Source organism: Scomber japonicus, chromosome 15 (genome assembly GCF_027409825.1).
Source record: "Scomber japonicus isolate fScoJap1 chromosome 15, fScoJap1.pri, whole genome shotgun sequence".
Classification (NCBI taxonomy): Eukaryota; Metazoa; Chordata; class Actinopteri; order Scombriformes; family Scombridae; genus Scomber; species Scomber japonicus.
Window position 1 is genome coordinate 10,965,702 of NC_070592.1, and position 15,758 is coordinate 10,981,459.

Here is a 15,758-nt window from a genome sequence, read left to right on the forward strand (position 1 = left end):
TGCAGCAGAACAAAAGCAAACTCCCCCCTCCCCCCTTCAAAAAAATAAAAAAGAGTCTAACTATACCACACCCTTCCCATACTTTCCTTGAATTTCCTCCCCATCCCTCCCCCGAAAGTGAAATCAAATTAATCTACTTCCAAATGATAAAGAGATGCCAGTTTGACCTCAGAGAGATTGGTGAGTCCCGGCTCTCCTCCAGGAGCTGCTGACAACTGTGTGATCCCAGACAGAAGGGAGCTGGCAGCCCCCAATCTCTTATCACCTTCACAGCTTTTCCCAGTCAGGGGCCGCCCGCACCCCGGCCGCCTTGTGAACAGTTGTTGTCTGTTGCGTTCTCTCCGGTGCAGGCAGATGCTCGGCCTCCACGGTCAACTTGCCGAGACAGGTGGACCCTGTCATTAACAACAGGCTGTCCAAATCCTCTGCTACCCTCTGGAACTCCCCCAACAGAAGTAAGGACGACCCGACGTCAATGTCCACCAGGCTTCCTCCTCCCTCCCTTCCCTTATCCCTATTCATCCCCTTCCGCCTCCCTTCCTGTTACCCTAATCTGGTTTTTGGTTTTTCTTTTATTATGATTATAACTGTCGTCTCTGGTGGCCTGCCTGCCTGCCTGTGCTTGGTGACTGGTCATTTACTCCCCCTCCCCTCCCCCCCTCACTCTTATCACGCTCTCAGTCTGCATCGTGGTGTTTTGATTTGGTTTCTTCAGTTGGTGGTTGTCATTGATTTAAGTCTCCTCTGCATTTTTGATCAGCCTCCCTTCACCTCGACATCACCGTGCCATAGTTTGTGATATATATATTTTGGTACGTGTGTCTCATCGGTTTATACATTCACAAGTCTTCATGACACCCCTTTTTTCAGTTGTCCCCCTCCACTTTATTGTTGCTGGTTTGGTGTGGTGGTGGTGGTGGATATTATACTGTTGACTGTGACTGTTGCAAATGAATCAAGTAGAGCAATTAAAAGCAAATGCATTGTATAAATGTGTATTATGTATTATTTGAAGTAAATCTGCAGTCTAGGTTCATAGATATTAAGTCTCTCTTGCTTGGTTATATTGTATAAAACTAATATTTGCTCAGTTTCTTTATAACATGAAACATTTCTCATTGTAATGCGATCCTGTCCACGTTACGAGACATTTGTTATTGGGGTGATATATTTTTATAGTACCAAACATTGAAGTTTTATCATCACAACATATTTTAGTGTTACATAAAAATACTCATTATAGTGCCAAATATAGTATCTGATAATTGATGCATGAACAGGTAAGAAGTATTTAATATTGTTGCGAAACATTCAGCTCTTTTCAACTCCTTATATAATACTTATAACTGCTATAATATATACTGCTGTGGTAGTTAAATCTTTAAAAATTGATTAATTTTATAAACTAATCATTAGTTTCGTAGGTAAAATCTTCATACAATTATTCAATTTGATAGATTTGCTTACAGTTAGATGAAAAGTTGGTGCGTTGTTATAACAAAAAATGCAAAGTGTCTACAGTCATGCTAGTAGCTCTGTGAGACTGTGAGGAACAGGGGTCGGCATGGTAACATGTAGATGGTATAATCTATATGATTAAAATGTATAGTATGATTTATATACAGTAGAATGTTTAGCATGTTCACCATTTTAGTGTCGTGGGTTAGCATGCTATTTTTCTTTTTGCTAATGAGCACTAAACACTAAAACTACAGCTGATAGGAATGTCGTTAGTTTTGCAAGTATTAATTCATATGTAAACCAATGTATTCAACAAATAAACATTCTGACTTGATGATAGCGTTAAATTAATTAGTCTGGACCAAAGTGGTGGACCAGCTGACTCCATAGAGCAACGCAGCTCTAGCATGGCTAAAAACTTAAATATGTTGGTCTAACTGAAATGTTTTGTGATAACATTTATGTCATTATTACAAGAAAAGGTTACTGTAAAAACAGAATAATGTGGCATTTAGTAATAATGATCAAATATGTTATTATATCTTAATAATATATATATATATATCTTTATAGGGTTACAGGTAAATGAGGAAGTTTGTATGCTATGATGAGAAACTGAGTTACAGTCTTTTTAGTCACAGTGACAGCAATGTGCTGTAGTAATAAGAAGATTAACTTGAAATTAACTTGTTATATCAGACTCATTTCATCAGACTCCTGAGTTGCCACATGTACATAAGCAGTGATGTCTCCATCTCAGATTCGTCTCGCCTCATAACATGTGTCATTGTAGATCGTATCACCCACAGTGCAATCAGCAGTTCGGCTCTCGGCTCCCCCACCGCCACAATAGCGGCTCAGATTTCATGCTTGATCATCACTAATACAGATGCCCCGATACTGCGGGCACATAAAAAGGACAATTCGTAGCTGAATCATATTTCTGCAGAGCCAGAGCCAGTATCAGAGCTGGTGTTTTTGGCCTTGGGAGATGTTCTGCTCAGTGTACCAGTAATAGTGTTGAGAGGGGGTAGTGATGTCAGAGCGGTGACGTTTATAGATCCAGGCATCAATCTACCTCCAGGTGAACAGCCGTTCGCCAGGCAGCAGCTCGGTGCAGCCTCCTCTTTCCGTATTGGAGAAAGAAAGAGGAGGAGGGAAACTGCTGTTGCCTAGCAACAGAATGTGGTCTGGTTATCAGTTCATCATAAATCATGTGAAAATGATCTTTCCAACATGCAGCGAAGGTGACTGCCTCAGCTGTTATGTAAGAAAAGCCAGCCAATGACAGAAAGAGTGATTTCACAAACACAACACATGTCATTCCCGGCTGTGCTGTTGTGATTGCACTATTATCATGTTTATGTGTGGTATGTGTTCGTAGGTGTCACGCATACTTTTGTGTATGTCGACAGAGTGATGCTTGAGTCACACAACAATGGAGCATTGACAAGAAGCTGAAGCTGTCAGTACACACATCCCTGCTGTCATTAATTCACTGTCAAAAAACAAAGAAAGAAGGAAAGAAGGGAGGAAAGAAAAACATCTTTGCAAGACATTTAATCACTTGATGAGACAGGAAATCTACACAAACTGAATTAGCTGTCTTAGCTCATTAGATAAATTGATAAAAGTATATATGCACACACAATGCGTCCATCCGTATGTCTTCGTCTCCTCTGTATTATGTGTTTTCTGTTATATGTAGAACTCAAAAGGAAAACTACATCAGCTAGAAGCTACTTAGTCAGATGCTTTAAAAGGTCCAAACATAACATTTAACTATATCAAGTCTCCAAACAGGAGTGGAGGAAGTACTCTGATATTTTACTTAGGAAAAAGTAGCAATACAACAATGTAAAAATACTATTAAATCATTCAAAATTAGAAATTTCACTCAAGTAAAAGTATAGAAGCATTACCACCAAAATACATTAAAGATATCAAAAGAAAAAGTATGTAAGGAAAGTAAAGAAACCTCTACTCATGCGTTCTTATATGTAGTATTTATAGATATGTAACTACTAACTGAGTATTATCACAAAAATATCAATATCAATGTCAAAAGTAAAAAATACTCATTATGGTACCAAATCTATTATATTATGTTTAAGATTATAATTATCGATGCAAAAGAAGTGATTCAAGGTTCAGCTCATTTCAGCAGCTTTATACCGTCAGAGTAGTTTAATCTATAAAAAAAATCATATTTCAAAGCCAATTATATGTTTTTGGAGAGAAACTTATTTGATTTCTTGCCGAGAGTTACACAAGACGATTGATACCACAGCGTGCTATTAATCTTCTCATCTAACTCTTGGCAAGAAAGTTAATTGAGTGTTCTTTCCAAAATATCAAACCATTAGTTTAACATCAGAGCTCTAACTTTCTGTAGCTGTTAAATACATCTAGTGCAAGTTTAAAGTAGCAGAAAATGGAAAAAATTCCTTGAAGTATAAAGGAAGAATTTGAGTAAATAGTTCTGCTCTAGAGGTGTTTATTGATTACAGAAAATGCTGCACTGCAGTGTTTGTTTCTGTTTCAGCTGCTGTTGAAGAAGTTTGAGCTTTTTCTATATGATATTCCCTCTGAAGACAAGAAAGTCTGAGCTCTCACACTGCATCATTTATTTTTCTCTTTCTCACTCTCGACTCCCTTTAGGGATTGTCCAGTATTTGTTCTGTGCTTTATATAAAACTCACACAGGCATCTATTAGTTTCTAAGAAATATTCTCAGTCTGATTTGATTCTGCAGGAATCAAAGATGACATCCTTTAACTAAAAAGCGACATTATTCTCTGATGTGACGTTTGCTTTGCTCATGAGAGAATGATTTATTGGTGTATGTGTTGTTTTTCCTTTTCTCCCACCCGTCATTACAATGCATTGGATTATACTTTGCTGTTGTTGGACATCATATGTGCTGAATCTTCACACCACATGACGCTCAATAACAGTAAACACACCACATACTGTACAGTACTAGCAGAATGGTGTTGAGGTCAGAGTAGTTTGTCTTGCTTTATCGGACAAATGATACTAATGCTCAACTCACCAGAAACTGACAGGCCTTAGCACTGCATTGGGTTTGAGTGAGGTCGAGTAAACAGCATCACTGGCATTTTGATGTGTTTTTTTTTTGAGTGGTAAGTAATGAAAATTAATTTGGGTTTGCTCCTCTGTGTGTTGTTATCTAATGTGTGGTACTGTATGTAACACATGTACGAGTTTCTGTATCTTTGAGTGAAAGTGAGTGGCTGACTGGAGTTTGAGTTAAACAAATATTTCCCTATTAGCAGTAATAACCTCACATGATGAGTAAAACCTCAGTGGGTGGAGCTATAGAACCAGTTTGATGAAAAAGTAGCGTGAAGAATGACATATTGACCTTAAAATCCCATATTATTTGCATACCTGGTGTTAATTGTTTGATTTGGAAAGTTAAAGAGAAGTTGTTGGGTTCAGCCGCCTGTTACTGAAAGATGGTTTCAGATCCCAAGACGATCCAACAACAAGCACTTCTTTGTGAGCATACTGAGGTCTTTAATGTTGTTTAAGTTGTTATCAGGAGCAATGAAAAAGTAGAAATCTTCATGTTCCCTTAAAAAAATAGTAGATGATTTTGTGTTTTGTTTTTTTTGCATTTTATTGTAGCATGAAAGGGGCACAAATGGCATCAAAAAAAAAAAAATCATCTGTATATCAGTAACTTCATCATATCTCATGAACTAAACTATTAGAAAAACATATGGATTTGCTTATAAGACATCAATGGATTGTTTAAGTGGAGTCATGATCCCACTCTAAAGCCACCGATTCATTCAACCTAGTAATTACTTCTGTAAACTAGATCACCTTTCCCGCTGAGCTTTCTAAATCTTAAATGTCACGAGTAATTAATGATATTTAAATTGTTTAGTACTTTTAAACTATAGCTGCTGTTAGCTTACTCCTGAAAAACTGTGGTTCTTTAGCTCCACCTCCTGATGGATTAACCAGTGAGATTATTTAAAGCATCAAAGAAATGAACTGTGCATTCATTGTGCTGGTGGATAAATCTCTACAGTCTGGGTCCTTTTTAACATTTCTTTCATGTGTCATTTTGTCAGAGATATCTAACCGAGGCGCCACGTGTTGCCTCATGCTTTTCGGAGGTTACAGTATGAAGGTTTGTCTAGCTAAATAAACACATGACATGAAGTGTTTATTCACGGCTTACAAAGACAAAAACTACATATACAACTCAGAAACTGAGAAACTGAGGTGTTAAAAGTTCCTCAGACTTCATCCTCCTACATTGAATGCTGTTCATATGAGGATGAATGAATGATGTTTCCAATAGCACATGAATGCAGGGTGAAAACTCCAGTGATCTGTGTGTGTGTGTGTGTCTGTGTGCCTGTCTGTGTGTCTGTGAGTGTGTGTGTCTGCTACAGTATCATCAGTGAGGAGTGTTAAACTTCCTGCAGTGTGTGTGTGTGTGTGTGTGTGTGTGTGTGTGTCTGTGTGTGTCTGTGTGTGTGTGTGTCTGTGTGTGTGTCTGTGTGTCTGTGAGTGTGTGTGTCTGCTACAGTATCATCAGTTAGGAGTGTTAAACTTCCTGCAGTGTGTGTGTGTCTGTGTGTATGTGTGTGTGTCTGTGTGTCTGTGTGTCTGTGAGTGTGTGTGTCTGCTACAGTATCATCAGTGAGGAGTGTTAAACTTCCTGCAGTGTGTGTGTGTCTGTGTGTCTGTGTGTGTGTGTCTGTGTGTCTGTGTGTCTGTGAGTGTGTGAGTGTGTGTGTCTGCTACAGTATCATCAGTTAGGAGTGTTAAACTTCCTGCAGTGTGTGTGTGTCTGTGTGTCTGTGTGTGTGTCTGTGTGTGTCTGTGTGTCTGTGAGTGTGTGTGTGTGTCTGCTACAGTATCATCAGTTAGGAGTGTTAAACTTCCTGCAGTGTGTGTGTGTGTCTCTATGTCAGTGTGTGAGTGTGTCTCTATCTCAGCGTGTGTGTGTGTGTGTGTGTGTGTGTGTATGTGTGTGTGTGTTTCCAGGAGATATGAGGGAGAGCTTTTTTTGTGTGAAAGTCGAGGATCTGACTGTACGTTCACATATGTTTAGTTCTGTACTCTGACAGTCACCCGATACTGACAGCACCCTCTTGTGTCAGCCCGCAGCCTGCGTCTGAGCCCGTGGGAGAGCAAGATCGTGGAGCGGCTCATGACGCCTACGCTGTCCTTCCTGGCTCGCAGTCGCAGCGCCGCCACCCTCCTCAACAACAGTGACTCTCGTGAGTGTAAGACCCCCCTCCAGACCTTTTTATCCAGTGTATACACCCTCAATTTTCTGCTCATTATAACTCCAGTGTGCAAGGAAGGAGAAATCCTGTGTTTGGTTCCCCTTTAGCTCCCTTTCATCTGCATTTTAAGAGGGGAAAAGAGCTTTATGACCCCGAACATACAACACAAAATAAGTCAACATCTTTCATCTCTTATTACTTTGTTTCAGTATTTGTCTTTTTTTCCTCTCTGTCTCGCTCTTTAGCTCTGATCTTTATATATAAAATCTAGCTGCAACTATCAGTTATTTTCATTAAGGATTAATCTGTTGTATCAGTAGTTTAGTCTTAAGATGTCAATAAGCATTGGAAAAAGCAAGTTGCAATTTTCTAGAGGGCTTATTTTGTCCGAACAACCTTATTAAGACCTTAAATATCAATATACAGTGACATGAAACGATATGAAAAGAGAAAAGCAGCAAAACTTTACATTTGAGAATCTGGAAGCAGCACATTTTTCAGTTCTTTATAGACAGCCTGAATCTTTTCTCCTCTCTCATCCATGTTTCTGTGAATTCATATTTTGACATGCATGTGATTGTGTTATTTGGTTTGGTTGAAGATAAAGCTGCAACATATGATTATTTTCATTACGAATTAATATGTTTTTTGATTCAGTGATTAGTCTGAATTGGTCAGAAATTGTGAAAAAAATGCACATTATGGTTTCCCAGGTTGAAATGTCTTCAGATTGCCTGTCCAAAGTCTGAAGATATTCAATGTTCAAAAGTCACTTGTTTCAGTCTTCTCTTCTACTCTTCCTCAATCTTTATGTATCTGTCTTTTTAAATATATCCCTCTATTGATGTTTGACCACAATTTATCTTCAAAGGGCTTATTTTATCAGAACAACAGCCAAAAAACCTCCAGATATCCAATTTACAATAAGAAAATCCAACATTTGAGAAGTTGGAACCACAGTATGTTTCCTTTTTAAGTGACTTCAATGATTAATCCAATATAAAAATGGTTGATAAATTGACTTTTGACCTGAGTAGAAATAAGATGACTGTAAAGAATAGAGGTGTATGTTGGTGAGTAGATGTGCCTCTAAAAGCACTAATGGATAACAATAAAAGAGTGAAATCAATAACACAATTTAAAAACAATAAAAGAGTAGTTGCCATCATTACTTAATGTGTCAGCGAGATTAGATTCATTGTCTCGTGGCATGTTGTGTTGTTTATCACCCTGCATGGTGTGAGTGTGGGGACCCTGACCTCGGCCTGCCGCCGCTCTCTGCATGTTTATGTGTCACTCAGACTCTCACCACTGCTCCCGTTCAGCCTCTGCCAGCCCGCTGAACGCCTCCCTCCACCGCCCACACCAGAGCAGCGCCGAGCGCTGGAGGGTCTCCTCTGCCAGCACGCCGGACATCACCCAGCGTCAGCGCCGGCGAAACTCCACACCGGTAGGTTGTGCACAAATAAAGGGAATTTATCTGCCTTTACAATAACTAAAGAGTTCATTTTAAATAAAGATTGTCTCAGGTCAGGTTTCATCCTGGATCACATTTCATCTCACCTCTCACTTTAATTACCTAAAAGACAACATGTTGAGTGAAATTTCATCTATTTGTAATGAGTGTATAACTGGAGTTGGTCTTTATTTCAGGGGAGGGGGGGTCTGCCTCAAGTTTTATAGTCTAATGTGGGAGGCCATAACATGAGGAGTTGTCGATACTGACTTTTTACAAAAGGCTATTATCTTGTGATGTCAAGCAGCTGTACCCTGAGGTTGTAAATGCTTATTTGTGTCACCTCTTTCTCCAAGGTGGACAAAAAGAAGAAGGAGAAGAAAGACAAGGAGAGGGAGAATGAAAAAGAGAAGATCGCTATCACAAAAGACAAGGTGCAGAAGAAGAGACAGACGGCGTCGCCCACCACTATGACCCAGAGATCCAGGCCAGAGAGCAGGTAACCACTGGAAAAAAGTACCTTCTGTCTGTCATATAGACGTATATTTTCCACAATAAATACAGCTGGTGTAGGAGAGATACTGAGAGAGCGAAAAGAGGAGGGAGCTCATGTGTCCTCCTCGTCCTTTATGCCTGGAGCAGGTCAATGTCTGACAGATGGTCCAAGGTGCTATAATCTAACTTCTAAAAGAGACTCTGCTGGACATCGTTCAGTCAGCAGTCACGGGCCGGCCTGCCAAGAACGGGTCTGTTTATGTGAGAGTGAGGCGCTCTCAGACAGAATGGGGTTTTCCTGACTGATGCACCCTCCCTCTTCTCACATTACAACCCCCCTACAGCCAAAGAATCATGACGACCGCATGTGGACTTTAAGATCGAGTCACTCATATCTTCCACATGACCTAGTTATGGTCTTTATGCAATGCACCGGGAACGTTATTACCTTTCTGTTCACTGCTATGAAATCTCATCTCCTGTGCTCTCTCCTGCTTATATTTCACTCCCGCTGCCATCTCTTCTCTGCTCATCAGCACCCCGAAGCCCAAAAACAGACCTCCATCGCCCGCAGCCCCCAAAAGTCGGCCCTTGTCCCCCTTGGTGCCAGCAGCAGCAGCGGCAGCAGCCAAGACGCCCACGGGCAAGAAGACACCTCCTCCTGGCACCAAGACCAGACCCAAACGGGCCCAGACGCCCGCCAGGGTACAGCCCCAGACGGTGACTGCGGTCACCGTGGAAACGGGCCACGAAACCCAGCAGCCCGACACCCCAGAGGAGAAGAAGAGTAAGTGTGGTTACCATAGGGATGATATCCAAGCTTCAAGGTGACTTAGAGGTTTTGGCCGACATTCACGTTTCAGTTCAGTGTGAACAGACAATTAATGTGTTACAGCAGTTCAGTGTGCAGGTTTCTCTGTTGGATAAAGTAGATTTACACAGTCGGTATTTAACTGGAAGTTGTTTGTATTTTAAAAGTTGAATCAATAAGTGATAAATTATTGTAAGATGTATCATTTGGCAGTCTGGTCATTTTCCCTCCTCCATTCACATTTTTATATTTTAGCAACACAAGTAGGTGGTTATGTCAGTGAGTCCATTCACTTTGGACTAAAGTATCTCAATGAATATCGGACAGATTACCATGAAATTTGGTGCAGACATTCATTTTCTTCAAAGGATACATGTAACTGATTTAGTTGATAGTCTGACTTTTCCTAGATGGAACATGTAATTTGTGGATTTGCACCAAATTTGGCACAAAGTCTGTGTGAACATCTCCCACTCAGGATGAATCCTGATAACTTTGGTGATCTCTGTCTTTCCATATAACACCATCATCAGTTTAGCTTAGCTCCCTACTTCGGCAACTTTATTTATTTGTTTATTTCTGCAGAATAACACATTATCTGTACAATGGAATGCTTAAGATGAGGCTCAGAACAGTATTGTAGGAAAAATATCAATTATCCAATATCAATAACAAGGTTTGTTAACAAGGCTGTTGTTGGTAAAGCAGACGTTTGCTTCCTATTTATTGTGGTTTTATTTGTGGTTTTTCATCTGCTCTCTTCTCTTTGTCTTCTCTCTGATAGACTCCGGTAACGTTCCTGCCATTGTGGTGTCCTCTGTGCCCATTACACCTCCTTCCCTCAGTCCACCAGTTGTAGCAACATCATCTCCTGCTGTGCCCAGCGTCGATGCAGCTGCCCCACCTGCGTCTCCTGCAGCAGCCTCTGCTAGTAATCCGGCTCCTTCTCCTACACCCACCGCTGCAGCCGCCGCCCCTGCAGTCACCCCTGCAGTCGCCCCTGCAGTCTCACCTGCAGTCACTCCAGCAGCCGCCCCTGCTGCTGCTGCTCCCGCCACCCCGGCTGCACCAACCAGCAGGCCGTCAGCAGGCACCAATAACCCAGAGGAGGCTTCTCGCGTCCTGGCAGAGAAACGCAGACAAGCCAGAGAGCAGCGGGAGAGGGAGGAGCAGGAGCGCCTGGAGCAGGAACAGAGGAACAGGTCAGCCTCAATGTCAATATGAAAACAGTAACACCCTGTGAGTCATCCTGTGTTGTCAGCTGATATCTAATTTACATGGAAAGAGAGAGAAAGGTTACCTGCCAGGAACGAAATTGGGACATTGTTTGACAGAATAACACCTGACACTATGCATTTGCATATAATTACATTTCCAATTTGCACTTGAAAGAATGATATTTTTGGTGTACTCGTAGTTTTAGTGGCCTCAGGTGTGCTGCTATGTGTGTCACAACCTGTAAGGAGTGCTGAGATTCAGCTAAAATTGGGTTAATCACAGTAACCACCCTGAAATAGAGGGGGAGAATATTCTTTGTTTACAGCAAAGAAACTTATCTTTTGAAATATTATTATGTGGAATTTTGTGCTTTTATTGGACAGATTACAGTATAGAAATCAATCCGAAATACAGGGGGAGAGTAGGGTATGTCCTCGGATAGAAGTGAACCAGAACTTTATTGATTCTGTGGGTGCTGTTTAAGCCAAAGTTTGAGTTAGCACTATGACGTTTTAAAAGCCCACCGCTGATCTTTCTGCACCTGTACCATACAAGCATGCACACGGCGTCTGTAACGATCAATATCGATTCATGTCTTCAGGATTCTGCGGGAGGAGGCGATGGCGCGTGAGGCCGAGGAGAGAAAGCGCAGAGAGGAGGAGGCACGATTCATGGCTGAGCAGCAGCGCATGAGAGACGAAGCTCAGCGGGCTCAAGACGAGAAGGAGGCGCAGGAGAAAGCCAAAGCTGAGGCAGAGGAGAACGAAAAGCTGCAGAAACAGGTCCGTGATGGTTTAACACACCCAACGCTTCATCAGTGAGACACACAATCACTTACTGTTCACTGTAAATACTGTAGGCTCTGAAAACCCTTTAATTTTCCATTAACCATCATGAATCCCTGTGATCACCACATGCAGTAAGCCCATTTACCATCTGGGCAGATTAGGAGGATGCCTGAGTTGTCAGAGGGGATGCAGAATTGAACCCACACATCAGTACCCTCTGACTGTCTAGCATCTGGGCAGATTAAAGGAGAAGAATATGTGCTGCAGTCATGGACGATGTGTGTCATGCATGAGCCCTAATAGTGAGAGGCCCCTTGTCTGTCCGGGCAGATGCCAGCTGGTGACCTCCATAATAGCGATGAGCAGAGGCTGAGGGAGCCATTGTGATCGGGGGAGATAGTGACGGGCCTGTGTTGCCTCTGTCTCGTACACTCAGCTCTGCAGTGGGCTGATAGTCGGATAAGCAGCGTCAGTGTACGCTATGCCTGAAGCACTCAGCTATGCTCGGCTCCCCTTTTCCCCTCAATAGCTCCATTGTTCCACCATGACAGCACACTCGCTCGAGACTGGAGTGGCCTCATATTTTTTAGTTTAGCTCAAGTGTTGCGCTTGCTGTCAGAAAAGGTGCGTGAACATCAAATCAAAAGTTGTATTTCCACTCAAAATGTGTGAAATATCAGATTCTAAATGCAGCTGGCTGCATTTGCTTTGCCCTCCACACATACGATTTATGTATACATACATCATAATTTAATTTTCATCGCTGGATTCTTCACATCTGTTTGTTTTGGTGCTGAGTCTAAATACACAGTGAACCATGTAATAGTTATTCACATCAAATCAGTCCTGACCTGAAGGCTGCAGAACAGACTGAGCATGTGCTGCTCCCTGCTGGTGGGGAGTTAGACAGATTGTATGTTGTTTTATAACAATGTAGGTTTGATTTTAGAAGTGGGGTTATTAAGCTGTACTCCCCTCATCAACTGTATTTATTCAGGGACATAACAGGGTCCACACAATGAAGTCTGGGGGGAAAAAACTTTCAATGCTATTTACATATTTACATGCATATATTTATATTAACCCTCATCCTACCAACCATATTTAACATGCAAGGACTACCGACTAGAATCCCTTGTGACTCCAAGAATAAACTACTGTAACTTATGTATTCTCATTATCACATTATTAGTTATGTAATCAGTGTCATCTGAAAAAAACACAACAAATTATTATTGAGGAAACTGACTGGCAGAGTGGCCCTACTCCCCTTATAGTGTGTGATACTAAATTAGGACCCACGGCAAACATGAACTCAATATTGTTCTTTGCTGCCTTAACTTTGACTGATGTTTAATTAACACCACCTAGACATTTAAGGCTGCTTCTGTTTGGCCTGAGATGAAACTTGGAGCAAAAAATGCTGCTAATGCAATTAGTGTGAGCAAACTATTATAATTAAAAGCAACCTAAATGAATGTATCTATGTATTTTTTATCACCTTAGCACATCTATCATCTGGAGGACGATGTCTAGAGAGGTTTTTGAATGTAAATAAACCTGAAACTGTAAAAACTGTAGACACAAAGTAAGATTTTGAAAAGTGTGGGTGGAAGTTGTACTCTGCTTTGCACTGAGCATGTTAATGACTTGTCCAGCCGTCAGTTGCTTTGTGTTTTGTTCTCTTTGGGAAACAACACAAGAGTATCTGGGGTATCGCTCCGTCTACAACTGAACATTTACATAAAATTAGACTTTTCTCAGCTCCCTCCTCTCTCACTGACATCCTGCTGCTTTTCATCTGTTTGTAGCAGCATGTATGAACAGAGAGTTGTAAACTTTATTATTTCATTAGTTTTAGTCTTAATAGTGGTGTGTTTTTTGTTTGCTTCATGTTAATGTTTTCTCTTTTTGCAGAGGGAGGAGGCTGAAGCTAAAGCCCGTGAAGAGGCCGAGCGTCAGCGCATAGAGAGGGAGAAACACTTCCAGAAAGAAGAGCAGGAGCGACTGGAGAGGAAGAAGGTGAGGAGAAAGAGAGAAAAACAACGTGGTCAGAGTTCAGAAAGTCACACGGGTCGCTTTGAGTTCATATCAGTACTTCCTGCTAAAGAGCATGACGCTAACTGATCTCTGTCTGATCCTTACAGCGCCTTGAGGAGATCATGAAGAGGACTCGGAAGAGTGATGCAGGAGATAAGGTTTGTGTGATCCCTTTTACACAGACTTGAAAGAACTCAATTTCCTCTTGTCCTGTTAAAAAACTAACAAACGTCTTTTTGTTTTTCATTATCACAGAAGGATGTCAAAGCCTCTCCACAGGTTAACGGCAAGGACACAGAGCTCAATAAGGGTAAGAATCAGAACAGTCAGAAATGTAATATCCAAAAAAATACAAACTTCTCTATTTATTCATCAATAAAAAAAAAATCTTTCTGCAGCTCCTGGAAATCTGCAGAGTCCCGCTGCAGCAGTGCTCAGCCAATCACAAAGTGTGTCCAGCTCCGTTGTCAACGGCGTCCAGCCCGCAGCTCACCAGAACGGCGTATCAGCCAACGGAGAGGCGGCAGACTTTGAGGACATCAACCAGCTGAACAAAAGCGGTAATCCAGCACAAAATCAGAGCGGGCTGGTCGGCGACCCCATCCTGGCGTTCGAGGGAGGAGAGCCATTCCTGATGAAAACAGGCCAGATGAAGCCTCAGCATGTTGCAGGTACAGTAACGATAGAGCAGAGTCTTGATGTGTGGAGCTCAAATAACCACTAAAAGTCTGGTGAAGTTTACTTAGGACTAAAATGTGAGAGATTATTTTATTTTGTCCAACTAATTGTTCAAAATTCAAAGATATACATATATATAAGAAAGCAGCAAATCCTCACATTTTAGAAGCTGGAAACAGGGGAGACAGAAATGACTTCACATATTTTATTCAAATACATCGTAAATATAAGTAATTAAACAGTTTCAGTGTCCTTCATCTCACCTGTTTTACCCTCCTGTCCTGTTTCCCTGCAGAGGTCCTGTGAGTTCCCACACATCACATGGAGATGCGCCTTATGTCTCTGCTTGAGTTATGAGATTCATGCCACACCACAGCGGCTTAAAAAATGTGTGTGCCAAACAAACTATGAACTGCGCTGAATTCACATCTACAGTATCTGCCGCAGAGGACACAGAGGAGGAGATAAACTCTGCCCGGAGAAAAGAAAAAAAAAAAAGTACTCATCCGAAATGTAGAAAATAAAAAAATGCAACAAGTATTCTCTCTCTCTGTCTTCACCGCGTGTTTATGGTGCAGCATCTGTCAAGTTTTATTGAAATGTCACATGCAGATTTTATGGTGCACCTTAAAGATGACTGACTGTGTAACAAATTTTAGAAAATACATTATAAGATCCTGGAAATACATAATATTTGACAATGGTTGTTATTATTACCGTCGTTATGATATTGTTATCTTAAGTTGAACAATGTGTGTGTGTGTTTGTTGTTTTTGTCTTGAATTATTGAGTTATTTAACATGGGGAGCATTGTAAGGACTGGCCACAGACAGTGTATGTAAATGTATAATGAGCCTGGCTGCCTAGGCCTCCTGTTACAGGGGATCTGTGAAATAAAGCTTTATGAAAGGGACTCGTTGTCCGTGTGTGTCTGTCTCTGTGCATCCATGTGGAAGTATGATTCACTCATTTTGGATTTCTGCTTGATTAGAGAGCTGCACATTTATACATATACATGGGATTATGCTTAAACACCAATGCTTTTTCCAAACTGGGGATATTAAAGTGATGATAATTTGAGATTAGATTAGATTTATCTCATCTTGTAGTAAAACCTCTTGTTTGCAAATGCCTTTTCATACCAGTGGTTTCTGTATACAATTATCTATTTCTAGAGGACTTTTTTGTCTGATTGTGTGAAGTATCGTGAACAAAGGTTTACAATCAGACTCTGCTCGTCTTTTCATGCCCTCATAATGAGCATCAATCTGCAGATACATGACTCATTTTAAGTGACAGCCACAAGAGGAAGAAATATGAAGATTTCAACAAACCTACATGGTACGAACAGCATTCTTACTTTGTCAAACAGAATTTGGTACAGTAAACGCTATGATAATAAAAGATAATTAAAGTTAACAGATTAAACAGTGTGTGTTCATCTGAGTATTAAGTAGTTGTCACGTCAGTAGTTGTGACTTTTGATTTTGTTTTATTTCTTAAAATAATTGACTGAACATTTCTCAGTGCCA

General features: G+C 41.0%; 1 protein-coding gene across 1 annotated transcript in view; it reads left to right on the forward strand.

Moving 5' to 3' along the window:
• LOC128373725 (MAP7 domain-containing protein 1-like) overlaps window positions 1-15,154 on the forward strand; it is a 42,115-nt gene extending 26,961 nt beyond the window's left edge. Inside the window, exons 6-16 of the mRNA XM_053333885.1 lie at window positions 6,612-6,731; window positions 8,066-8,190; window positions 8,553-8,695; window positions 9,228-9,478; window positions 10,287-10,704; window positions 11,322-11,502; window positions 13,426-13,530; window positions 13,656-13,706; window positions 13,804-13,858; window positions 13,947-14,219; window positions 14,522-15,154. Coding sequence (XP_053189860.1) covers window positions 6,612-6,731; window positions 8,066-8,190; window positions 8,553-8,695; window positions 9,228-9,478; window positions 10,287-10,704; window positions 11,322-11,502; window positions 13,426-13,530; window positions 13,656-13,706; window positions 13,804-13,858; window positions 13,947-14,219; window positions 14,522-14,532 — 1,733 coding nt within the window. The 3' untranslated portion in view covers window positions 14,533-15,154. The remainder of the gene's footprint in view (window positions 1-6,611; window positions 6,732-8,065; window positions 8,191-8,552; window positions 8,696-9,227; window positions 9,479-10,286; window positions 10,705-11,321; window positions 11,503-13,425; window positions 13,531-13,655; window positions 13,707-13,803; window positions 13,859-13,946; window positions 14,220-14,521) is intronic.
• Window positions 15,155-15,758: the final 604 nt, after the last annotated feature.